A 26,227-nucleotide genomic window follows, 5' to 3' on the forward strand; every position below is an offset into this window, starting at 1 on the left:
AGTTTAAGAAGAGCAATTTCCGTGGGGTGTTGAGGGCAAAATCCGGACTGAAGGGGATCAATAAGTTTGTTCATGGTCAGATGGTTGCTCAGTCGGTTGTAGACCAGTCTTTCAAGAAGTTTGGAGGAGAAGGCAAGTGGGGCGTAGGTTGTTAAGATTGGTGGGGTCCAGTGAGGGCTTTTTAAGTATGGCGGTGACTAGCGCATGTTTTAGAGAGTTTGAGCCTAGCATTTGTGAGGGAGCAGGATCCAGGGGGCAGGTGGTTAGATGAGTGTTAGATAAAAGTTTAGCAACCTCATTGTCAGGGCTGGGCTCAGCCCTTCCTTCTGAGCTGGCCGCTACAAACACTGTAGCTGCTGACTTTTAATAAGAACACTTACCTGTCCAGGGAACCTGCGATGTCGACCCACTGAGGCAGATCCATCCATCAGATCGGGGGCCGGCGCCACCATTCTAACTAAGGAAAACAGGCAGTGGAGCCTTGCGGCTTCACTGTCCATTTCCTACTGCGCATGTGCGAGTCACGCGGGGGTTTGGGAATAGCCGACTGTCTTCTGGGACACACACATGTCTCAGAAGACAGCTGACCTTATTTCCCAGGAGATAACACAAAGGAGGACGAGAATGAAGAGTTCCGTAGTATAGGAAGTGGCAGATTAGGATGACTGCCTAGCAACAGGCGTTTCTGGCAGTTTTTTTTTTCAAATGTTCTTTAAGATATTTTATGGAGCCTGTTAATGTATTTTTTTTTTTTAGGGTGGACCTCTGCTTTAAGCTGTCCAGCCCAGATGATCTCTGCCTTTGCATGGTCAACATCACAGAGACTATCTCCTGCGTTTCTGTTAAAGACTTGCTTGGCTGGTGTTCCCTCTGGCACCAGATCCTGCTTGCTGTTCCACTACACCGATCCCTGACTTTCTGGCTTGTCTGACTATCCACTCCGGTTACCAAACTTTGGCTATGTTTTGACTACTTTTCTTCTATTCACTTTTATTATTAAACATGTGTGATTTAACTGTACTTCTGTCTCGGTTTGATTCATGGTTTCTGACACTCGGTAATACTAGCAGGGTTGAATGAGGGAAGTAATTATTGTATCTGTGGACATGGGGTGTTGAGTGGGGGAGGTTTCTGCGCATTGGAGATCTCCTCATGAATTGTATCAATCTTATTTTTTAAGTGATTGGAAATCTCCTGGGCAGCGAGTGAATTAAAGCGGGAGTTCACCCATTTATTTATTTTTTGATCTTTTCCCCTTAGATTCCTGCTCGTTTTGTCTAGGGGAATCGGCTAGTTGTTTTAAAATATGAGCTGTACTTACCCGTTTTCGAGATGCATCTTCTCCGTCGCTTCCGGGTATGGGTCTTCGGGAGCGGGCGTTCCTTCTTGATTGACAGTCTTCCGAGAGGCTTCCGACGGTCGCATCCATCGCGTCACTATTAGCCGAAAGAAGCCGAACGTCGGTGCGGCTCTATACTGCGCCTGCGCACCGACGTTCGGCTTCTTTCGGAAAATCGTGACGCGATGGATGCGACCGTCGGAAGCCTCTCGGAAGACTGTCAATCAACATAGGAATGCCCAGTCCCGCAGCCCATACCCGGAAGCGACGGAGAAGATGCATCTCGTAAACGGTAAGTACGGCTCATATTTTAAAACATCTAGCCGATTCTCCTAGACAAAACGAGCATCCATCTAAGGGGAAAAAGTCATATATACGGGTGAACCTCCGCTTTAAGGGGTTGAGGCAGTGGAGGACAGAGTAGAGTGTTAAAGGTAGAGAAGAGTTGCCGTGGACTGTGTGAGAAGGTGTTAATGAGTGTGATGAAAAATAGGTCTGTTTGGCAGTGTGGAGGCAGGAATAGTATTTAGGGAGGGCAGATTTATATTGTTTAAAGTCTTCCTGGAACTTAGTATTATGCCACAGATGCTCAAGAGCGCAGCTACATTTTCTGAGGCTTCTGGTGACATCTCTGTGCCAGGGATGTAGCGGTTGGGGCAAGCTTATCTAGGGAAGAAGACAGTAAGCTGTTGTAGACAAAAGTGGCTAGGTTGGGGCAGGACAGGGGTGAGATGTTGTCATAGAGGTGATCAGTAGCAAAGTAGAGAAGAAAAGGGTTAAGGTGGGGATTGGGGAAGGTTCCTACGGGTAACTGTTAGGCAGTTGGAGGGAGAGAAGGTGGAAGACAGGGAGAGAGCAAAACTAATAAGTGGGAGAGGTTGCACGGAGTGCAAAGATAGGAGAAGACAAGGTCAAGGGTGTTGCCATTGGAGTGAGTAGGAGCCTGTATTCATTGCATTAGTTCAAGAGATGAGGTTAGACAGAAAAGTTTAGAAGTAATAGGTGTTAATGTAACAGGGATGTTGAAGGCATCGAGAATAATTGTGGGGATTTCAAAAGAGAGAAAGTAGGGTAGCCAGGCAGAGAAGTCATCAAACAAGGTTGATACTGATCCAGGGGGCAGGTAGATGACAGCAATTCTTAAATAGGCGAGAATAGACGAATGCAATGTGCCTCAAAAGAGGAGAGTGTAAGAGAGGGAGGTGGGTGAAGTACCTAATAGGTGCTGCATGGGGCTAGAAGGATTCCCACTCCACCTCCCTTCCGTCCACTTGGTCTGGAGGAATGAGTCCAGAGAAGGCCACCATGGGAGAGGAAAGCAGGAGACGTAGTATCTGATTCATGAAACCAGGTTTCGGTAATGGCAGGTAGGTTCAAGGAATTTGTGATAAAGAGGTCGTGGAGGGCGGTGAGTTTGTTACAGACAGAGCGTGCATTACAGAGGGCACAGCAGAAGGGGAGGCTGGTTTTGGGAAGAAGAGGAATAGAAACTAAGTTCTGTGGGTTGTGGCTGCTGCCAGAGGGTGTAGGGAGATAGGAGCGTCAGGCCAAGACAGATGATGGAGGAAGATAGAAGCCCCTAGATAGAATTCCTGTGTGAATTTGGACAACGCCAGTTTAGATATTGGACGATACCACTCAGGATTTTTAAGTATCCTTATACACATTCTGATGTAATGAGCGTTTTCCATAACCACAACATTGCAACCCTTGTCAGAGGGTTTGATGACAATGTCGCTGTTATGGGCCAAGGCATCCAAAGCCTTTTTCTCGTCAGGATTAATAATGGGGCGTGAATTGGGGTGATCTTTAAATTAAACAGATACCATTTTCAAAAAAGGTTGCTGCATTTGGATTGGAACTGGGTGGAGGATATATACTAGATTTCTTTTTTAAAGCGGTAGTTCACCCTGACCCACATGATGTTACCATCGAGACAGGCATTGTAGCGCGAGCTACAGTATGCCTGTCCCGATTTTTTTAACCCCGTACTCACCTCGTAGTCGTCCATCGTAGATTTCGGCTCCCGCGGGGAATGGGCGTGCCTATGGAGAGGGAGGATGATTGACGGCCGGCCCTGGCACGTCACTCTCCCCGAAGACAGCCGGAGTAGGTCTCGGCTCTTCACGGCGCGTGCGCACAGGCTATGCGCACGCGTCGTGAAGACCAAGCCTATTTCGGCTATTTCCGGAGAAGCGTGACGCGCCAGAGCCGGCCGTCAATCATCCTCCGTCTCCAGAGGCACGCCCATTCCCCGGTATCTTCGATGGACGACTACAAGGTGAGTATGGGGGGAAAAAATTCGGGACAGGCATACTGTAGCTCGCGCTACAGTGCCTGATTTAAAGGTAAAAGAAAATTTTTTTTTTTTTTTCCTGTCGATAGGGTGAACCCCCGCTTTAACTACTTAACCACTTGACAAATCCCACCCTTCAACACAGCCACACACTGCCCTGCCACAGCGAGGCATAATGTAAGACATACGGTGTCTCCCTCCGCTCTGTACATAGATTTCAATTGTGTCCGTGATATTCTCTCTACCGTCGAAAACTGCCTCCTATGATGTGCGCTTGCGTCACTCCAGCTGATCGTCAAATCAGCCGTTGTGCTGTTCCGTGCGGAGCATGCACAGCTCATCCTGAGCACTTCTCGATAGCGGGCACTTATTGACAGAACACCGGCATGATACGCTGGACCTTCACTGCGCATGTGCCACTGCTTGCAAGGTGAATATCTCCGTACAGGTTTCGGAGATATTTATTTTAACCACTTGATCACTGGGCACTTAAACCCACTTAATAACCAGACCAATTTTCAGATTTCGGTGCTCTCACATTTTGAATGACAATTACTCAGTCATGCAACACTGTAACCAAATTAAATTTGTGTTCTTTTTTCACACAAATAGAGCTTTCTTTTGGTGGTACTTGATCACCTCTGCGGTTTTTATTTTTTCCGCTATAAATGAAAAAAAAGAAAATTTGGTAAAAAAAATGAATTTTTCTTCATTTCTATTATAACATTTTGAAAAAAAGTAATTTTTCTTCATAAATTTAGCCAAAAATGTATACTGCTACATATCTTTGGTAAAAAAAAAAATTGTGGATATTATTTAGTCTGGGTGAAAGTTATAGGGTCTACAAGCTATGGTGCCAATTACTGAAAATGTATCAATTTGATCACACCTGATGTACTGACAGCCTCTCTCATTTCTTGAGACCCTAACAAGCCAGCAAAGTACAAATACCCCCCAAATGACCCATTTTTGGAAAGTAGACAGGTGGCACTGGTGGGCACAGGCGGCACTGCAGTGGCGCAGGTGGAACTGATGGGCAAAGGTGCCACTGGTGGGCACAGGCGGCACTGCAGTGGTGCAGGTGGAACTGATGGGCAAAGGTGGCACTGGTGTGGCTCTGGTGGGCACAGGTGGCACTGTTGTGGCGCAGATGAGCACTGATGGGCACAGGCGGCACTAGTGGGGCACAGATGTGGCACTATAAAGCACTTACAGTTTGTCTCTAATTGCTCTCCTCTCACACTGGATCGGTGAGGAGAGCGATGAACTGAAAGTTACCCCTTGTTTGCTTTGTTTACATTTGTGATCGCGCCATCATTGGACGGCACGATCACGTGGTAAAGAGCCGCGTTCATTGGCCCTTTACTGCGAGTCCCGTGGACCTGGCGAGCACAGATGATCGTGTGTGCGCGCCCGAGGGGCCTCGCGGGAACGATTCTCTGGGAGGACGTCCTCCCAGAGTTAAGGAACCGCCTTGTAGCCGTAATTCGGCTATGGGGCAGTGATTAACTACAGGTAAGCCTTAGTATAGGCTTACCGGTAGGTAAAAATTACCAAGCAGACAATACAACTGCTTTTAGGCCCCTTTCACACTGGGACGGGAGGTGCGTTGGCGGTAAAGCTCCACTATTTTTTAGCGGCGTTTTACTGCCAATTTCGCTGCGCTATTAGGCCGCTAGCGGGCGGTTTTACCCCCGCTAGCTGCTGGAAAAGGGTTAAAAACGGCTGCAAAGTGCCTCTGCAGAGGCGCATTGCCGGCGGTATAGCCGCTGTGTTTAATTGATTTCAATGGCGGGGAGCGGTAAACACACCGCTCCAAAGATGCTGCTAGCAGGACTTTTTTTTACAGTCCTGCTAGCGCACCGCGCCAGTGTGAAATGGAGACACAGCAGCGGCTGTTTAGGGTCGGTCCGCAGGCGCTAATATTAGTGCAATAGCTCCTGCAAACCGCTCCAGTGTGAAAGGGGTCCAATGTGTCAATCCATGCGCAACGCACAGCTTTTGCGCAAATTTTCTCGTGCCAGGGGAGTTGAGGAAATTGCTGAGTGTTACTTTTTTTATTTCCAGTACAGAATGACATCTCTGGTATTGATGGGGAGGGCAACACATACAAACCAATCATTGCTCTAGGGGCGTGCTCATGTTTTATCCATCTACATAGCTCTGGCATCCTGAGGCCCAGGTAGCGACCTAGTTGGACTCCCGCCACTACAAGTGAAGTCGCTGTCTCCATATCAACCACTGTAAGCGGGATGGAGACGTCACAGGCACTCTCCCAGGCCCATCCCGTGCCCGCGCACAGCCGTAACCAGCGCGCTTCTGGACGTTTCTGTCCATTCGCGCTTTCTTTCTGCTGCCGAGTGACGTCACACGGGCAGCCTGCATGTACGCGGGAGCGAGCCTCCCGTTCTAGAGCGCGCGGGAAAAAAAGCCGGACATTGGCACTACCCACACATAAGTAAACCCGGCGTCACACAGTGGCGAAACAGTACATAAGCGTCAGAAATAAACGATACGGCGACGCCTTGTGTTGTTGCTGTATCACTCTGAGTATGTAATTAGCCACTATCCCCTCACCACATGAGGATAGGTGACGCACTGCCGCACCTCATTGCATAACCGGGAATAAGGGGAAAAATGGTGTGAGGAACCGCCGCTTCCGCTCGTACACCCTCCAGGTGACATCACCCTCCACACATCGCCATGTTTTGTTCTTTCCCGCTGTTACCAGCGTTAGCTGTCATCCGCCAAACAGCCCCGCGGTCACGCGCACGCTCGCTGTGCTTCGCGGACGCCGTTGCGTTTCCGCAGACCACGTGAGGACCCCCAAATGGGCGTGGCTTACGCGAAAAGGAAGAGGCTAACTTAGAGCGAGCGCTACGCACTCCATAGAAGCCGCGGCGCGGCTTATCGGGGTTGGTGACGTAAAGCAGCGCGTGACGGAGGCCAAGCCTGCGAGCGGTCTCCAGGAACCTGGGGGGAGGGGCGATCGAGTGAACACGAGACAAACTCGGCCGGGTCACTGAGCTGCGGTCAGCACACCCGCCTTAAGTCACCTCCCGCCGCGACGTGTGTGGGCGGCTCCTGTTTGTAGCGTGTCCCGGATATTGTAGAGAGGTGAGGTGGGGGGTGTCATTACCACCGCCTCCTCTATCTCCGCCTCTTCCTCGGCTCTCTCCTCCTCCGCCCAGCTCACCCGAACAACCCGCCCGGCACCGGCAGCAGCGAGAGGCATCATGGCGCTGAAGCGGATTCACAAGGTGAGCGACGCCGGGGCTGTGTGGGGTGAGGGAGGGCTCTAACACCCGGCCCAGGCCTCTACCGCATATATCCTCTCTGCGCAACACCAGGCCGGCCGCCGTTCCCTCCCTCAGTATGTGTGCTTCCCCCTATAGTAACCATTCTAGGCGTGCTGTGAGGTGTCTCCCCTCCCCCCGTGTATGAGGAGAAGAAGAATGGTGTCGGTGTGAGTAAGGCGGGAGCTGTGTGTGCCTCCCAGGCAGCGGCGTCCATAGCCAGGCTGCTCCCTCCCTCCTCGGCTCATCATCCTGCAGTATAAGATGGCGGCTGCGCTGAGAAGAAGGGCAGCACTGCTCCCGCGCCGCCATCCATCCGCCTCACCCGGCTCTCCATAGCTGAGTGTCATGTGTGCCGGGTGGTCACACGTCAGGAGGGGGGAGGGGAGGGGTTGTCATCACCACCATCTCCTCTATATACACCCAAATCTATGGCGGCCGTTCCACTTTACATTGGACTCTGCTGCTTTCATTTTCCCCAGAATGACGAAAGAGCTAACACAGGGCTGGCCACATACACAAACATCTCCTAATAAACGTCGTATTTCTTAGGGTGGCCCTCTCCTCCTACTACTATGGCTTTGTAGTGTCTCCTACCTTACTACACCTGTAGCTTCTGTCCCCACGACTTTATTTGAAGCAACCCACTACTTCTACAGGGACACTGTGCTTTTGTTTTTTACCTCTTAGTTCCTGGTAGATGGTGAAGAGCGACATACTTGACATCTTCTCAGGTTATGTAAATGGGCGGCTGATGGCTGTTCCGGTCATGCAGGTTTTGCAATCCTATAGAACATTGGTCTACAAACTATGGCCCTCTAGTTGTTCAGAAACTACAATTCCCATCATGTCTGTGACAGTTTTGCAATGCCTCATGGGATGTGTAGTTCCACAAACAGCTGGAGAACCATAGTTTGGAGATCCCCCCCCCCCCTCTCCTGTAGAAGCTTATGGAAATGCAAAACTGACTTGAAGCAGGTCAGGTGCGTCTGTTTTTCATTAGCATCCCAAACTGATGCCATTGGAACAACCACAAAGCCTGTCAAAACAAAGGTCCACGGTTGTTCCACTAAGGAAGGTAAGTGACAGCACTTCCTCATTTGGCCTTGTCTATGCATACTGGGCTTTAAGTGGTTCTAAAGCCTTAAAGCAAAGCTCCACCCAGAAGGGAAAGCTTTGCCTCCTCCCCTCCTGCCATATTTGGCACCTTTCAAGGGGAGGAGCCGGTACCTGGTTTTGACAGGTACGTGTTCCCTTTTCCGGATGACTTTGCTGTGGCCAAATCATCTAGAAGTCTGGACCCCCTCCTTCCCCCTGCCACTAAGCCAGTCACAAAGTGCAGCACGCTTCGAGCATGTAGGGCACCAGCTGTAAAGCTTCACTGCTGGTATCGGCAGCACCTAAGAGCCGATCGGCTCAGGTGAAGACACAGCTGGATTCCTGGACAGGTAAGTGTCCTAATAAGTCAGCAGCTACAGTGTTTGCAGTTGCTCACCCCTCCTTTTTCTTGCCTGATCCAACGATATGCACAATCACAGCGGCTCCCGCCACTGTCTCCCTCGTCATTGGACTGATGATGGCCGCTCCTGTCAAAAGCTGACACAGGGGTGGGGCCAAGTCTCACTGTCTGTCGATGGATGCAGCAGCGGGTCTCGAGAGCGCACGCACACACAGGTGCCCCCAGGGAAGTCGACTCTTCGCTTAAGAGGGGCCTGGAGCGCTGGCGGGGGGACCACAGAAGAGCATAGGGACTGCTCTGTGCAAAAGCAATGCACAGATCTGGCAAGTATAGGCATGTTTGTTTTCATAAAAAAATAAAGGATTCAATACCACTTTAAAGCGGTAGCAAACCACCAGAATATCATAATGCGCTAGTATGCATCACATACTAGTACATTATGACAGACTTGCCTAGACACAGACCTCCAGCACAGTGCTGGCATGTCTTACCGGTCCTCCTGTTTTCCAGGGCCACAATGACATCACACCTGCAGGGGGGCTCTGGCACAAAGATCTTTAGGTACTGTACTGGTATGTCATCACTTCAAATCGCATGCTCCAAGGATGTCACTGGCTGCATATGTACATATCTCCTTAATAGTGCATGTTCACTGTACCTACAGGCAAGCCTTATTATAGGCTTACCTGTAGGTACGAGTTTAAAAGTGGACTTTAGTTCTACAGAAGGCTTTTTTTTTTTGACCTGTAGAAACTGCTTAATGTTCTGTTTCCATGCAAATTAGGACATTTTTAGAGGCATATTTTAACCACTTCAAGACTGCAATAAACATATACATTGCAGTTTTGAAGCGGCTTACCGAGGCTATGGCTGCAGTTGTCAACCATAACCCCAGTACTTTATTTTTTCAGGTGGCGATTTTGTTTCTGCTAAAAACGACTTGAGCCACTGGATCACTTTTAGAAGCAGCAGGAGGGGTCAACCACCCCCTCCAGTGTTTTTCGGGTGTACAGTTCTCACTGGCGAGCCCGGGAAATGATATCGTGGTTTGCACAGTTGGCCATAGAAGTGAAGAGAGGTCAGATCGTCTCTGGTCACCTCTATGATCTAGAAGGCCAGTAGGGGCGTCATGGTGTATATTTTAGTTTAGAAAAGATGTAAACCCTTTAACCACTTCAGCCTCGGACCATTTTGCTGGTCAACGACCGGGCCACTTTTTGCGATTTGGCACTGCGTCGCTTTAACTGACAATTGCGCGGTCATGCGACGTGGCCCCCAAACAAAATTGGCATCCTTTTTCTTTTTTTTCCCCCACAAATATAGCTTTTTTTTTGGTGGTATTTGATCACCTCTGCGGTTTTTATTTTTTGTGCTATAAAAGAAAATAGAGCTACAATTTTGAAAAAAAATAATATTTTTAACTTTTTGCTATAATATATATCCCCCCCCCCCCAAAAAAAAATTATATATATATATATATATATATATATATATATATATATATATATATATATATATATATATATATATATATATATATATATATTCCTCAATTTAGGCCGATGCGTATTCTACATATTTTTCGGCCAAAAAAATCGCAATAGGCGTTTATTGATTGGTTTGAGCAAAAATTATATCGTCTACAAAATAGAGCATAGTTTTATGGCATTTTTATATTTTTTTTTACTAGTAATGGCGATGATCAGCGATATTTATCGGTTACTGCGACTTTATGGTGGACACTTTTCCCACATTTTTGGGACATTGGCATTTTTATAGCGATCAGTGCTATACAAATGAATTGATTACTGTAAAAATGCCACAGGAAGGGGTTAACACTAGGGGGCGAGGAAGGGGTTAATTATGTTCCCTAGATGTGTTCTAACTGAAGGGGGGGGGTGGGACTGACTAGGGGAAATGACAGATCATCAGTTCATACATTGTATGAACAGACAAACGGTCATTTCTCCCCCTGACAGGACCAGGAGCTGTGTGTTTACACACACACAGCTCCCGGTTCTCGCTCTCTAACGAGCGATCGCGGGTGCCCAGAGGTGATCGGGCACGCTCGTCGGCACCAGGTTCGAATTTTTTTTTTTTTTATATTGGGACTGTGACATTATGGCGGATGCATCGGACACTTTTGACACATTTTTGGGACCATTCACATTTATACAGCGAACAGTGCTATAAATATGCACTGATTACTGTATAAATGTGACTGGCAGTGAAGGGGTTAACACTAGGGGGCGAGGAAAGGGTTAAATGTGTAACCTGGGAGTGATTCTTACTGTGGGGGGAGGGGACTGACTGGGGGAGGTGACCGATCTGTGTCACAAGGGACACAGCATCGGTCTCCTCTCTCCCTGACAGGACGTGGAGCTCTGTTTACACGCAGAGCTCCACGTCCCTGCTCAGTTACTGGGCAATCGCGGGTGGCCGGCGGCCGCCGGGCACGCGCGTCGTGTTCCCAGTAACACGACGGGTGCGTGCGCCCCCTAGCGGTTGTGAAAGACAAGGACGTCATATGACGTCCTGTCAGAACAATAGGACTATCGTGCTGCCGTCAATTGACGGCGGCCGTTAGTGTAGTGGTTAAAGGTCTTGTAGACCCCAGATTTCTCCATACAGAGGACCTGTTATGCTTTATCACAAGGGATGTTTACATTTTTGTGACCGCAATAAGTTATCAAAGAAAAATGTAAAGGAACAGTGTATTTATTTTTTTATTTTATTTAAAGCGCACCCGTGCTCACAAGCATATGTAAACAGTGTGTGTAAAACACGTGAGGTATTGCCGCAAACATTCTAGCGAGAGCAATAATTGCAGCTCTAGATCTCTTTTGTAACTCTAAACTGGTAACCCTTACATTTTTAGGCATCGTGCACACTGGACATTGTAATAACGTTATAAAAATGCCAGTAGCTTTGCAGTGAGTTTTTCAAAGTTTTTGCAATTGCGTTTTTCAGTGTTGGCGTGAACCTTTTTATTTTCAATAGGATCAAAAACGTTAAAGTGGTTGTAAACCACACAACTTGCACCTACAGGTAAGCCCAGATTAAGGCTTGCCTGTAGGTGCAAGAAATATCTCCTTGGCCTACACGGTCAGGAGATATTTTCACAAAAACTTGCACCGATGTCTGAGCGCGTCGTTTTTGTGGATGGGACAGTTGTGGGTTAATGCCGTATTTCCTAGCTCTGGCCAATCACAGTGCCGGAGTGGCGATAACAGGAAGAATCTCTGAGGGGACGCTGCGGAGGGGAGCGAGGAGCACTTCAGGGGCTTCGATTTTAGGTAAGTGCCACATAATGAGCTAGTATGCTATGCATACTAGCTCATTATGCCTTTCTCCTGTGTGCGTGTGGTTATTAATTTTTAAGAGGATTTACTTCCTCTTCAACCACTTAAGGACCCCTTCACGCCGATATACGTCGGCAGAATGGCACGGCTGGGCACATCCACGTACATGGCTCTTTAAGCTCCCGCGACCCGGTCCGAAGCCGTGGGACTCGCGGACCCGATCGCCGCTGGAGTCCCGCGATCGGTCTCCGGAGCTGAAGAACGGGGAGAGCTGTATGTAAACACAGCTTCCCCGTTCTTCACTGTGGCGCTGTCATCGATCGTGTGTTCCCTAATATAGGGACACACAATCGATGACGTCACACCTACAGCCACACCCCCCTACAGTTGTAAACACACTTGAGGTCACTCATAACCTCATCAGCGCCCTCTGTGGTTAACTCCCAAACTGCAGTTGTAATTTTCACAGTAAAGAATGTGTCAAAATTGTCCGAAGTGTCCACCATAATGCCGCAGTCACGAAAAAAATCGCTGATCGCCGCCATTGGTAGTAAAAATAATAATTAATAAAAATGCAATAAAACTATCCCCTATTTTGTATACGCTATACATTTTGCACACACGAACCGATAAACGCTTATTGCGTTTTTTTTAACCAAAAATAGGTAGAATACGTATCGGCCTAAACTGAGAAAACAAAATGATGTTTTATGGTTTTTTGGGGGATATTTATTATAGAAAAAAGTAAAAAATATAGCATCTTTTTCAAAATTGTCGCTCTATTTTTGTTTATAGCGCATAAAATTAAAAACCGCAGAGGTGATCAAATACCACCAAAAGAAAGCTCTATTTGTGGGAAAAAAAGGACACCAATTTTGTTTGGGAGCCACGTCGCACGACCGCACAATTGTCAGTTAAAGTGACGCAGTGCCGAATCGCAAAAACTGTCCGGATCCTTTAAAGCGGGAGTTCACCCATAAAACACTTTTTACCCTTAGATGGATGCTCGTTTTGTCTAGGGTAATCGGCTAGTTGTTTTAAAATATGAGCTGTACTTACCGTTTTCGAGATGCATCTTCTCCGCCGCTTCCGGGTATGGGCTGCGGGACTGGGCGTTCCTTCTTGATTGACAGTCTTCCGATGGTCGCATCCATCGCGTCACTAGTAGCCGAAAGTCGGTGCGGCTCTATACTGCGCCTGCACACCGACGTTCGGCTACTCCTGACGCGATGGATGCGACCGTCGGAAGCCTCTCGGAAGACTGTCAATCAAAATAGGAACACCCAGTCCCGCAGCCCATACCCGGAAGCGACGGAAGAAGATGCATCTCGTAAACGGTAAGTACAGCTCATATTTTAAAACAACTAGCCGATTCCCCTAGACAAAACGAGCATTCATCTAAGGGTAAAAAGTGTTATGTACGGGTGAACCCCCGCTTTAAGCTGCATTTTGGTCCGGGTCTTAAGTGGTTAAATGCTGGTGAGCTGTGTTTTTGAGCATTTATCAGCGTTTTTCTGCATATATTTTTTTTTTAATTATTTTTTACAGCTGAAAAACTCCTTAGAACCCACTAGTGTTTTTTGCAGAAAAAAAACCACCCCAGCCAAAAATAGTTGATACCAGCTAATGTGTGCATGGACACATAGTATAAGATGCTGGAGTTTGACTGTAGAAAGAAACACCTGAAGCTAAAAACGGCAGCTGTAAAAACATCCAGTGTACATGAGGCCTTAAAGCGCCACCTGTGGAGATTTTTGTAGCTTGTTGCCATTCTATGAGTGTGTGTAATTTTAACCACTTTGAGACCAGGCCTTTTTCTGACATTTGTTTACAAGTAAAAATGTATCTGTATAAAAAACATTTTTAGCAGAGACCTTGCAATATTTTGTCACTGTATTTGCGCAGTGGTCTTTCAAATGCAATTTTTTGGGGGAGGAGATGCACTTTAACCACTTGCTGACCGCTGCACACGCGTATACGTCGACAACATGGCACGAACAGGCAAATAGGCGTACCCGTACGTCCCTTTAAATTTGCCCGCGGCATGCCTCGTGAGTGTTCACGGGTCCCAGGAACTCTATGTTCCTGGGCGGCCCGCGACTACGGTCGGCAAAGGCAGAACAGGGGGATACCTTGTAAACAAGACATTCCCCTGTTCTGCCTAGTGACATGTCACTGATATACTGTTTCCAGTGATCAGTGACGTGTCACTGGTAGCTCCTCCACCTAACAGGCTGCGTACACACGATCAGTCCATCCGATGAGAATGGTCCGACGGACCATTTTTATCGATTCACCGCTGAAGCCGACTGATGGTCTGATGTGCGTACACACCATTGTTTTCAAAACCGATCGTGTTAGAACGCGGTGACGTAAAACACACGACGTGCAGAAAAAAAAACGAAGTTCAATGCTTCCAAGCATGCGTTGACTTGATTCTGAGCATGCGCTGGTTTTGAACCGATGCTTTTGTGTACTAACAATCGGTTTTGACCTATCGGTCAGCCGTCCATCGGTTCGATTTTTAAAGCAAGTTCAATTTTTTTGGACCAAAGGACAGCAGACCGATGGGCCATACACACGGGCGGTTTGGACCAATGAAACTGAACTTCAGTCCGTTTTCATCGGTTTGGACCGATCGTGTGTACGCGGCCTTAGAATCGCTCCCTAGGGCACACTTAAAAAAATTAAAACCGCAGAGGTGATCAAATACCACCAAAAGAAAGCTATTTGTGGGAGAAAAAAAACATCACTTTTGTTTGGAGCCATGTTGCACGACCGCGCAATTGTCAAAGCGACACAGTGACGAATTGCTAACAAGTGGCCGGTCTTTACACAGCCAAATGGTCTGGGGATTAAGCGGTTAATGAATTTAAAAATAAAGTACAGTTAGAACTTGGCCCAATTTTTGTTTAATGTAAAAAGATGATTTTATACCAAGGAAATGGATACCCAACGTCATGCTTTAAAATTGCGCACGCTCGTGGAATGGCGAAAAACAAAAACACAAATATCAGTTGCCTGTTTAGAGTTGGAGGTCTTGCGCTAGAATTATTACTCTTGCTCGAACGATCCTGGCAATATCTCACAAGTGGTTAGAACACTTTATGCGGGCATGACTTGCGTATGTGTTCGCTTCTGCTTGGAAGGGATACGGTGCTTTACATTTTCTAATTTTATTTACACTGTCCCTTTTATTTTTATTTATATCACAAGGATAGAAATGAGCACAACAGGTCCTCTTTGAGAGATCTGGGGTCAAAAAGCCTTGTATCTTTCGTTTTACCTTTTTTTAAAAGTAAAAGTTTGGAATTGACTGGGAAGCGGCGGTAGGGTGGGCACCTCTACCGCTTCCTGGGCTTAAAGGGCCACGTAGATGTACTTGGATGTGCCATTCTGCTGACGTATATCGGCGTGAAGGGGTCCTTAAGTGGTTAACCACCTGAGGACCAAGCCTATTTCTGACATTTGTTTACAAGTTAAAATCAGCAGAGACCCTAGAGCAGGGGTGTCAAACTGGCGGCCCTCCAGTTCAGGAACTACAATTCTCATCATGCCTAGTCATGTCTATGAATGTCAGTGTGTTACAATGCCTCATGGGATGTGTAGTTCTACAACTGCTGGAGGGCCGTAGTTTGAGGATCCCTGCCCTAGAGAATAAAATGGCAAACTTTGCAGTACTTTGTCACTTTTTTTTTTATACACTTCAATAAAAAAAGTTAGCCCAATTTTCATAATGTGAAAGATAAATTTACGCAGAGTAAATTGATACCCAACGTGTCATGCTTTTAAAATTGGGTAAGCTCGTGGAATGGCGACAAACTACGGTATGTAAAAATCTCCATAGGCGACGATTTAAAAAATTCGACAGGTTACCAGTTTAGAATTAGAGACGGTCTTGTGCTTAAATTATTTCTCACTCTATTACGACAATCTCTCACGTGGTTTGAACACCGTTAATGTATGTGGGCGCGACCTGTGTATGCGTTCGCTTCTGTGCGCTAGCTTGGAGGGACATGGCGCTTTACTTTTCCTTTTTTTTTTTTTTTTTTTCTCTAAACTGTCCCTTTTTTAAAAAAAAGTGTTTTGGTTATAAAGTTACTTGGAACCCAAAAACATTTTTAGCAGAGAATCTAATGGTGGGTGGTGCAATTGTATTATTTGATCACTTTTATTAGGGATGTAAACATAGGAGTGGGAAGCGACTCTCCTGTCCCCCAAAAAGTGACCCTGTGGGGCAGGGTTTGACAAATTTGCTTGGGATCTGAGCCTGCTAAAAAAGTTAGGAGCCAGAAAATGCGCCCTGTCCCGCCGAGCTTGAGCGCAGAAGCGAATGCATACGTGAGTAGTGCCCGCATATGTAAACGGTATGTAAACGGTATTCAAACCACACCTGAGGTATCGCTGCGATTGGTAGAGCGAGAGCAATAATTCTAGATCTCCTCTGTAACTCAAAACATGCAACCTGTAGAATTTTTTTAAGCGCCGCCTATGGAGATTTTAAAGGGTAAAAGCTTGTCTCCATTCCACAAGCGGACACAATTTTGAAGCGTGACATGTTGGGTATCAATTTACTCGGCGTCGCATTATCTTTCACAATATAAAAAAAAAAAATTGGTAACTTTAATGTCTTATTTTTTTATTTTAAAAAGTGTATTTTCCCCCAAAAAAAAGTGCGCTTGTAAGACTGCTGCGCAAATACGATGTGACAAAGTATTGCAATGACCGCCATTTTATTCTCTAGGGTGTTATATTTTTCTATGTTTGGGGGTTCTAATTGGAGGGAAGGAGATGGCAGTGAAAAGCTCCATTAGAATTGCTGGTTTACTTGTCATGCCAACGGCCACCACAAGATGACACCAGATCACAGAAGGGAGCTAAGGCCGCGGCATCAATTAGTGGCCAGCCCGCCATGATCGCGCAGCGGGGGAGCTGCACGGAGACATAGGATGGGGTATATGGTGCCCAGATTTTGTAGAACCCTGCTGTGGGGAATCCACCGCTGGGACCACTTTTATCTGCTGAATCGCCTACTGTATAAAAATATACCGGGGTTGTGGCAGCACCTGGGTATTATATAAAGTGTGTGTATATATATATATATATATATATATATATATATATATATATATATATATATATATATATATATATATATATATATATATATATATATATATATATTTATTTATATACATATTTATATATATATATATATTTATTTATATATATATTTATATATATATATATATTTATATATATATATTTATATATATATATATATATATTTATTTATTTATATATATATATATATATATATATATATATATATATATATATATATATATATATATATATATATATATATATATATATATATATATATTAATAAAAAAAGAAAAAAAAAATTTTTATGCTTTCCTGCTCTGTTCAGTAATATTGCCTCAGGTGGCCCTAATCCTTATCCCAGCTGTGGTCTTGGCAGCTCTTTTATTTATTTTTTTGGGACTACCATAGTCGGCTCGCTATGGGGAGAAGCGTGACCTGTGTCTGGAGCTGCACTCCATAGACTTGCACAGCAGCACTTGGACCATCCCTGCCACTTCCGTTTCACTGCATTTTATTGACAGCAAGAGCCAATGGCCCCTGCTGCTTCTCTGATGCTGTGTAAGGAGGAAGGGGAGAATGGATGCAGCTGATCTCTTCTCCCCTCTAGTCCCCATTTTGGGGGCGGCACAATTTATTTTTTATTTTTTTTCCTTCTTTCTAAACAATGCATTAAGGTAAAAAAAAGTTTAGGATTAGTAACACTCTTAACATCAAGGTAATAACATCAAAGTAATAACGTGCATTTACAGTTAGGCAGCCGACAAGTGGTTAAAGCATGACATGTTATCCATCTACTTGGCGTAAATTTATCCTTTTATATTTTACCAAACATTTGGGTGTTGTGTGTTTGGCATTAAAATTCATTAAATTGTATTTTTTTCTAACTTCCATGTGAAATGGGGGGGGGGGGGCATTGCACCAGCCACCGTTATATTCTCTAGGCTCTCTGATAAAAATGTTTTGGGGGTTCTAAGTAATTTTTTAACCAAACATACTGTGGTGGTGGTCTTATTTTTCTTTTTTCTTGACGGTGTCAGAAAAGGCCTGGTTTAAAGTTCCCTATATTCAACCCAGTGGGCTGAATGGGGGGGGGGGGGGAAAACTGACAAATGTACTAACTATCTGATGTTGGTACTGCAATCTCCACTGCTGTTCTATTATGTTTTAACAGGGGCACATCGTCCTGCCTCTTCTGTCGGACTGACTCCAGTACACACGGGTCGAATGTCTGCTGGTTTCTATTGAACCAGCTGGTGCCGTCCAATATATACAGCTCAGTGTTTAGAGGTAGAAAAAACTCTTTATTTTTATTTTTTATTTTTTTTTTTAGAGGAGTTTTCTGGCAAAAAAAAAGCGAAACGCTCAAACTCCTGTATAGAAACACTGCAGAAAAGACTCAAAGCGAACTGTCATGGGCCCTTAGGTTGTATAAGAGCAGCAGACTTGCAAGATACTTGAAAAACATTCAGGTGAGCTTTAGTTGGTGATGCACATGACAGGAGGGCTGGTTGTCTCTGGTTGCTAGCAGGCTTCTGCAGTCTTTTGCAAAGTTAAAGTAGCACTGAAGCTAAAACCTGCTAATTGATTCTGCCGTAGTGAGATGGCACACCTACCGTGATTGGCATCCCCAAACTGGCACTTCAAGGACATCGGGAATGCTATTCGAATCATGCCTTGTTAGCTTGCTGTTTGTACTACTTAGGCCGCGTACACACGGTCGGTCCAAACCGATGAGAATGGTCCGACGGACCGTTTTCATCGGTCTACCGCTGAAGTGGTCTGATGTGTGTACACACCATCAGTTCAAAATTCGATCGGGTCAGAACGCGGTGACGTAAAACACAACAACGTGCTGAAAAAAAAACTAAGTTCAATGCTTCCAAGCATGCGTCGACTCGATTCTGAGCATGCGCGGGTTTACAACCGATGCTTTTGTGTACTAACCATCGGTTTGGACCGATCGGTCAGCGGTCCATCGGTTCGATTTTAAAGCAAGTTTTCAAATTTTGGTCCGATGGGCCGTACACACGGTCGGTTTGGGCCGATGAAACTGAACTTTGGTCCATTCTCATCGGTTTGGACCGACCGTGTGTACGCGGCCTCAGAGTGAAGCACAAGGCCATTGGGATGAATTGGACATGGTGCATTTTACCATTTGCTTTTTTTTTATTTTATTTTTTAAATGGTCAATTGCAAAACCAAGCCTACTCTTGCTCAGATTAATTTGGACATTGCTGTTTGCCCTCGAATGGCACTATTTATGTCACTTTTTTAGTTAAAGGGGTTGTAAAGGTTTTTTTATTTATTTTCTAAATAGGTTCCTTTAAGCTAGTGCATTGTTGGTTCACTTACCTTTTCCTTCGATTGCCCTTCTAAATGTTTTTTTTTTTTTTTCTTTGTCTGAATTTCTCACTTCCTGTTTCTCCTCAGTAACCCTGCCCCATCATCTGAGCCGTTCTGGCTGGGGGTTAGTCAGCGTGCTCGCCCCCTCCCTTGGGACGACATCCCACGCTGAATTTATCCCGTGGGTGTTTTCAATCTGGTTTGAAACAGATTTCTGCTGCAACCCCTTTCCCTCAATTATGAGTTTTCCTGTCAGTAGCATTTGGTATCTGATTTATAGATTTGGTATATTTAGTTTGTGTGGTGTGTATGTGCGCCACCAGTGTACCAATGGACTGCTGTAAAATAACTTCAGCTTGTGGAACAAGACAGTAGCCAGAGGATCATGTATCTCTAGCCAGGTGTTAAGCCCACTTATTTTGTTTTCTTTGCCATTATTGGGAATTGGTGTACAGTAGCCTTTCTTTATGGCACTTGTCTCTTCCTATTCAAAGCATTCTGAAGTATGCAGAATGTGTTTCTATTGACTGTGTACTTGGTGGTTTCCAAATGCTGCTCAATGCAAGTGAATAGCACCTTGTCCTCATGACTTGCATTAACCACTTAAGGACTGCCTTACGCCGATATACGTCGGCAGAATGGCACGGCTGGGCACAATCACGTACCTGTACGTGATTATGAAATGCCCAGCCGTGGGTCGCGGGTGCCGGTCCGAAGCTCACTGACCGTGGACCCGATCGCCGCCGGAGTCCCGCGATTGGTCCCCGGAGCTGAACAACGTGTGTGTGTGTGTGCACACTTTCCCTGTTCTTCGTTGTGGCGCTGTTATTGATCGTCCTGTTCCCTGATATAGGGAAAGGCGATCAATGACGTCACATGTCCAGCCCCGCCCCCTACAGTTAAAAACACATGAGGTCACGCTTAACCCCTTCAGCGCCCCCTAGTGGGTTAACTCCCAAACTGCAATTGTTGTTTTCACAGTAAACAATGCATTTTTATAGCATTTTTTTTTTGCTGTGAAAATGACAATGGTCCCAAAAATGTGTCAACATTGTCCGATGTGTCCGCCATAATGTCGCAGTCACAGAAAAAATCACTGATCGCCGCCATTAGTAGTAAAAAAAAAAAAATTATAAAAATGCAATAAAACTATCCCCTATTTTTGTAAGCGCTATAAATTTGGCGCAAATCAATCGAGAAGCGCTTATTGCGTTTTTTTTGTTAATCAAAAATAGGTAGAATACGTATCGGCCTAAACTGAGGGAAATTTTTTTTTTTGGGGGGGGGGGGGGGTTGGATATTTATTATAGCAAAAAGTAAAAAATATTGATTTTTTTTTTTTTTTTTTTTTTTTTTTTTCAAAATGGTCCCTCTATTTTTGTTTATAGCGCAAAAAATAAAAAGTCGCTGAGGTGATCAAATACCACCAAAAAAAGAACGCCAATTTTGTTTGGGAGACACGTCGCATGACCGTGCAATTGTCAGTTAAAGCGACGCCGTGCTGAATCGCAAAAAGGGGCAAGGTCCTTTACCTGCATTTTGGTCCGGGTCTTAAGTGGTTAAGCTGTGTTTAGGAATCATCATATGTACAGTGGGCAAGCTTCACATAGGTTTAATTTAAACACATTCAGCAGTTTCATAAAGGTATGTTAGCCTGCACTAAATGCATTGCATGTCAGAAATGTTTTCATGGTCGCATAGAGCTGTTCTTGTGTACACAGACTTGCATTGGGACTTTTGACTCAAGGGGGTGGGGGGTTGGGTGATTGGCTGAGTGGCTAGTAGCAGCATATGAAACTTTCACAGACAGGTTTTTGTCATTTTCGTGGGTATTTACTTTGCATTCCTCTTCGTGGTTTTTTTTTTTTTTTTTTTTTTAGCCAATCGTCTCTATCTAGTTTATATGAAAGTAAATTTTAATCAGTTTTGTTTAGCAGTATGATGCAGTAATATTAAATATATTTAAATCTGGAGCTTTAGGTGCATCTAAACGCCTCAAAGTCACTACGCCTATTCTTTACTGCCTAGAAGCTGCCATCTCAGCCTCTTTGGTCTACAGTTGCGATGGTGCTGCACATGATCAGTTATAACGGCCATTTCGTGACTCGACAGTTAGGTTGAGAGCACAAGTAGTAATTATGCATGGTATGCCTTAAAATTTTGGTAAATTCTTAAATTGACAGGCTTAATTTTGGTTTAAATGTGGTGTTTGGGTTTTGTTTTACCTAGTCCTCTTCCAAGATGGCTTAATGAGGCTCCTCCCACCTAGCACATGAAACAAATCTACATTGGCATTAAAAAGCATAAGCCTAGGGTGCATCAATATTTGTTTCCTTCTGCCAGACAGGATCACTAAAACTTTTTTTTTTTTTGTCGGACCTTTATGCCAAGTGGCGTGGGGCCTCCTGACCCCTTAGACCAGTGGTTCTCAACCTTTCAAGTGCCGTGACCTCTTGATAAAATTTCCCAAGTTGTGGGGACCCCCAACAGTAAAATGCGCCCCTAACCCATGGCCATTTAGCGCTCCCTGAGTCCCTTCCACTTGTACCATATTAAAACCTCATATGGTACATTTTAGGATTTACCACTTTCTCTTTGTTCTACTTTCTTTCCCTTTTATCTCTCTCTCTATCCTAATTTCTTTTCCCCCCCCCCCCCCATCCCTCTCACTAGCCATATTTCTTTCTTTCTCTTCCTTTTTCTTTGTTCCTCCACCTCCTTTTCTTCACTCTTCCATGTATTCTCTATTTGTATTCCTTTCCTTACTCCTTGGGTGGGGTTGGGATCAGTGGCAGTGCTGGTGGGGAGTTGGGATGAGTGACAATGTTGGGGGGGGGGGGGGGGGGGGAGTTCTGATCAGCCAACATAGGTGCTCTTGATCAAGGTCATCTGCTGATCTGAGAACTGTAGAGGGGACTTTTAATGGAAACTATAATCACAGGTAGTGTTACTCACTGTTGTGTCTCTGGCTTCACTGTGTCTCTGACTTTGTGGTGTCTCGTAGCAGTGACACCTCTACAGAAATCTGGAGATGGGTTCTCCTCCAGCCCCTCCCACATTCCTCACCAGTCAGCTGACCTCTAGTCTCTGCCCCCCAGCCATGCTGTGAACTGAATGGGCGGCTGCAAAGATACTTAGTGGGTGGCCATGGGCTCCAGGGACAGCCCTGCTTTGAGACCGCAAAAAGGCTTGGAGAGAGGTGCGGGTTTCAAGAACAGACAGGATTTGGTGACCCCTGGAAAATCATCATTTGACCCCCAGGTTGAGAACCACTGCCTTAGACCCTCTTATACTGGGGCTGTATTCCTGGGCGGGGGGTTCCAGGGAACTTGGGCTCCCCCATACATTAAGCGCTGTATGGGATATATATATATACAGGGAGTGCAGAATTATTAGGCAAGTTGTATTTTTGAGGATTAATTTTATTATTGAACAACAACCATGTTCTCAATGAACCCAAAAAACTCATTAATATCAAAGCTGAATATTTTTGGAAGTAGTTTTTAGTTTGTTTTTAGTTTTAGCTATTTTAGGGGGATATCTGTGTGTGCAGGTGACTATTACTGTGCATAATTATTAGGCAACTTAACAAAAAAAAAATATATACCCATTTAAATTATTTATTTTTACCAGTGAAACCAATATAACATCTCAACATTCACAAATATACATTTCTGACATTCAAAAACAAAACAAAAACAAATCAGTGACCAATATAGCCACCTTTCTTTGCAAGGACACTCAAAAGCCTGCCATCCATGGATTCTGTCAGTGTTTTGATCTGTTCACCATCAACATTGCGTGCAGCAGCAACCGCAGCCTCCCAGACACTGTTCAGAGAGGTGTACTGTTTTCCCTCCTTGTAAATCTCACATTTGATGATGGACCACAGGTTCTCAATGGGGTTCAGATCAGGTGAACAAGGAGGCCATGTCATTAGTTTTTCTTCTTTTATACCCTTTCTTGCCAGCCACGCTGTGGAGTACTTGGACGCGTGTGATGGAGCATTGTCCTGCATGAAAATCATGTTTTTCTTGAAGGATGCAGACTTCTTCCTGTACCACTGCTTGAAGAAGGTGTCTTCCAGAAACTGGCAGTAGGACTGGGAGTTGAGCTTGACTCCATCCTCAACCCGAAAAGGCCCCACAAGCTCATCTTTGATATCAGCCCAAACCAGTACTCCACCTCCACCTTGCTGGCGTCTGAGTCGGACTGGAGCTCTCTGCCCTTTACCAATTCAGCCACGGGCCCATCCATCTGGCCCATCAAGACTCACTCTCATTTCATCAGTCCATAAAACCTTAGAAAAATCAGTCTTGAGATATTTCTTGGCCCAGTCTTGATGTTTCAGCTTGTGTGTCTTGTTCAGTGGTCGTCGTCTTTCAGCCTTTCTTACCTTGGCCATGTCTCTGAGTATTGCACACCTTGTGCTTTTGGGCACTCCAGTGATGTTGCAGCTCTGAAATATGGCCAAACTGGTGGCAAGTGGCATCTTGGCAGCTGCACGCTTGACTTTTCTCAGTTCATGGGCAGTTATTTTGCGCCTTGGTTTTTCCACACACTTCTTGCGACCCTGTTGACTATTTTGAATGAAACGCTTGATTGCAATTTTAAGAGTGCTGCATCCCTTTGCAAGATATCTCACTATTTTTGACTTTTCTGAGCCTGTCAAGTCCTTCTTTTGACCCATTTTGCCAAAGGAAAGGAAGTTGCCTAATAATAATGCACACCTGATATAGGGTGTTGATGTCATTAGACCACACCCCTTTTAATTACAGAGATGCACATCACCTAATATGCTTAATTGGTAGTAGGCTTTCGAGCCTATACAGCTTGGAGTAAGACAACATGCATAAAGAGGATGATGTGGTCAAAATACTAATTTGCCTAATAATTCTGCACTCCCTGTATATGTGTATATGTGTGTGTGTGTGTATATATATATATATATAGATTATATATATATATATATATATATATATATATATATATATATATATATATATATCGTACTTGCCTAGGTGTGTACAGTATTGGTCCCCCCCCCCCCCCCCGTCTGCTTTAACACTGAGAACTTGGCGATCAAAGACTTATTGCTCAGTTCTCACCGCTTCATGAGCAGGGCGGATAAAAAAAATAAAAAATCCTATTTAAGATAAATTAATTTAATTTATTTCGGCATGAAATGAAGCTTGATTATGTAGCATGAGGCTGTGTATTCTGCATCAGTATTTTTTTTTTGGCAAACTCGTTCAATGAATCTAAGCTCTGCAAGCTGAGATAACATGCACTGCATTCACAAAATTTCACAGTAACCATGAGATAAAACAAAGGGCACGAATATTTCTTTATCACATTGTATTGCAAATCTATGTACACTACAAACTGTATGAATGGTTTCCGATATCGCTGTTTTAATCTAAATGGGAAACCTTTAATTTATAACTACCAGCCAAGAATGAGTCCTTTTGATTTAAAGAGCACCTGTCGTTTCAGATCCATGGTAGCTCCTGTTATCGGGCGTCCACTCACCTGCTGCCTCCGCGTCCCTCACCTTGTGCCACTGCTGCCTGACCAGCCATCCTATTAAACTAAAGTGACTGGGACTGTTGGTGAGTCAACAGCAGGCCAGAGGAGGAGCCACTTTGGGACAGATAACTAGGGGTGCAACGGATCAAAAAACTCACTGTTCGGATCGTTCATCGGATCAGCAAAAAACAAAACAAACACAAGTTTTGTCTTTTAAGGCCTCATTCACACTTGGCGGACTCCGTCGGCTCAGCGGGAGATCAGTCCGCAGATCTCCGCTGAGCCGACGGATGACAAGCTTCTCTCTGCTCACTGAGCGGGGAGGGGCTTGCCGGGCACCGCTGTGTCCTATGGAGCGATCTGATGAAAACGGACAGCATGTCCGTTTATCAGATCTTACCCGATCCGCATGGACGGATGGGGACGTGGCCCCCATACGTCTGTTTACAGCGGATCGAATGTCAGCGTACATGTCTCCGCTGACATCCGACGCTCCATAGGAATGCATGGAGCGGCCGTTCAGGTCCATGACAGACTGGCCCGTAGTGTGAATGAGGCCCTACACTTTTTTTATATTTTAAAATATATAAAATCAACTTAAAGTGCACAACGCAGTCGGAGAAGGCAGGGGAGCTCACCTAGGCTGCCCCTGGGTGGAGCAAGATGGCAGCCGATCCAGAAGGTAGGCCGACGCCATGGTGTGTGATGGTGAGAAGGAGGCAACTGGAGTTTGAGTTCAGTTATTTTCAACACAAAACGGAGCTTATATGCTTAAAGCGGGGGTTCACCCTTAGAGGGCACTTTTTCCCCTTAGATTCCTGCTCGTTTTCTCTAGGGGAATCGGCTATTTGTTTTAAAATATGTACAGTACTTACCCGTTTACGAGATGCATCCTCTCCGTCGCTTCCGGGTATGGGCTGCGGGAATGGGCGTTCCTTCTTGATTGAGAGGCTTCCGACGGTCGCATCCATCGCGTCACGATTTTCCGAAAAAAGCCGAACGTCGGTGCGCAGGCGCAGTATAGAGCCGCACCGACGTTCGGCTTCTTTCGGCTACGAGTGACGCGATGGATGCGACCGTCGGAAGCCTGTCAATCAAGAAGGAACGCCCATTCCCGAAGACCCATACCCGGAAGCGACGGAAGAAGATGCAGCTCGAAAACGGGTAAGTACAGCTCATATTTTAATACAAATAGCCGATTCCCCTAGACTGAACGAGCAGGAATCTAGGGGAAGAAAAAAAAAATTTAATAAATGGGTAAACTCCCGCTTTAAATACAGTATTTGGAAATCCGACAGACTTTTTAGATGTTAAATTTTAAAAGCAGAAGCAAACCTGCTGACCTTACATGGTTGCTAATGTGACAGAACACCTCGGATTTTCATATTTAAACAGTCCATCGGATTTACAAATACTAACTGTATTTAAGCATATAAGCTCAGTTTTGTGTTGAAAATAACTGTGAAATGTAAAACTCCGGTGGGTGTAATGAGATGTCTGCTTGCTTCCTTCTCACTCTATCATTACTGTGCAGGAGTGTGGGGTGTTGCAAGA

The 26,227-nt window shown here is 45.2% G+C and overlaps 1 protein-coding gene across 1 annotated transcript in view; it reads left to right on the forward strand.

Moving 5' to 3' along the window:
- The first annotated feature begins 6,516 nt into the window (after window positions 1-6,516).
- UBE2D3 (ubiquitin conjugating enzyme E2 D3) overlaps window positions 6,517-26,227 on the forward strand; it is a 61,737-nt gene continuing 42,026 nt past the window's right edge. The window contains exon 1 of the mRNA XM_040329892.1: window positions 6,517-6,895. Within this exon, the coding sequence (XP_040185826.1) occupies window positions 6,872-6,895 (24 nt within the window). The 5' untranslated portion in view covers window positions 6,517-6,871. The remainder of the gene's footprint in view (window positions 6,896-26,227) is intronic.

The sequence above is a fragment of the Rana temporaria genome, chromosome 1 (assembly GCF_905171775.1).
Source record: "Rana temporaria chromosome 1, aRanTem1.1, whole genome shotgun sequence".
In the NCBI taxonomy this organism is placed as follows: domain Eukaryota; kingdom Metazoa; phylum Chordata; class Amphibia; order Anura; family Ranidae; genus Rana; species Rana temporaria.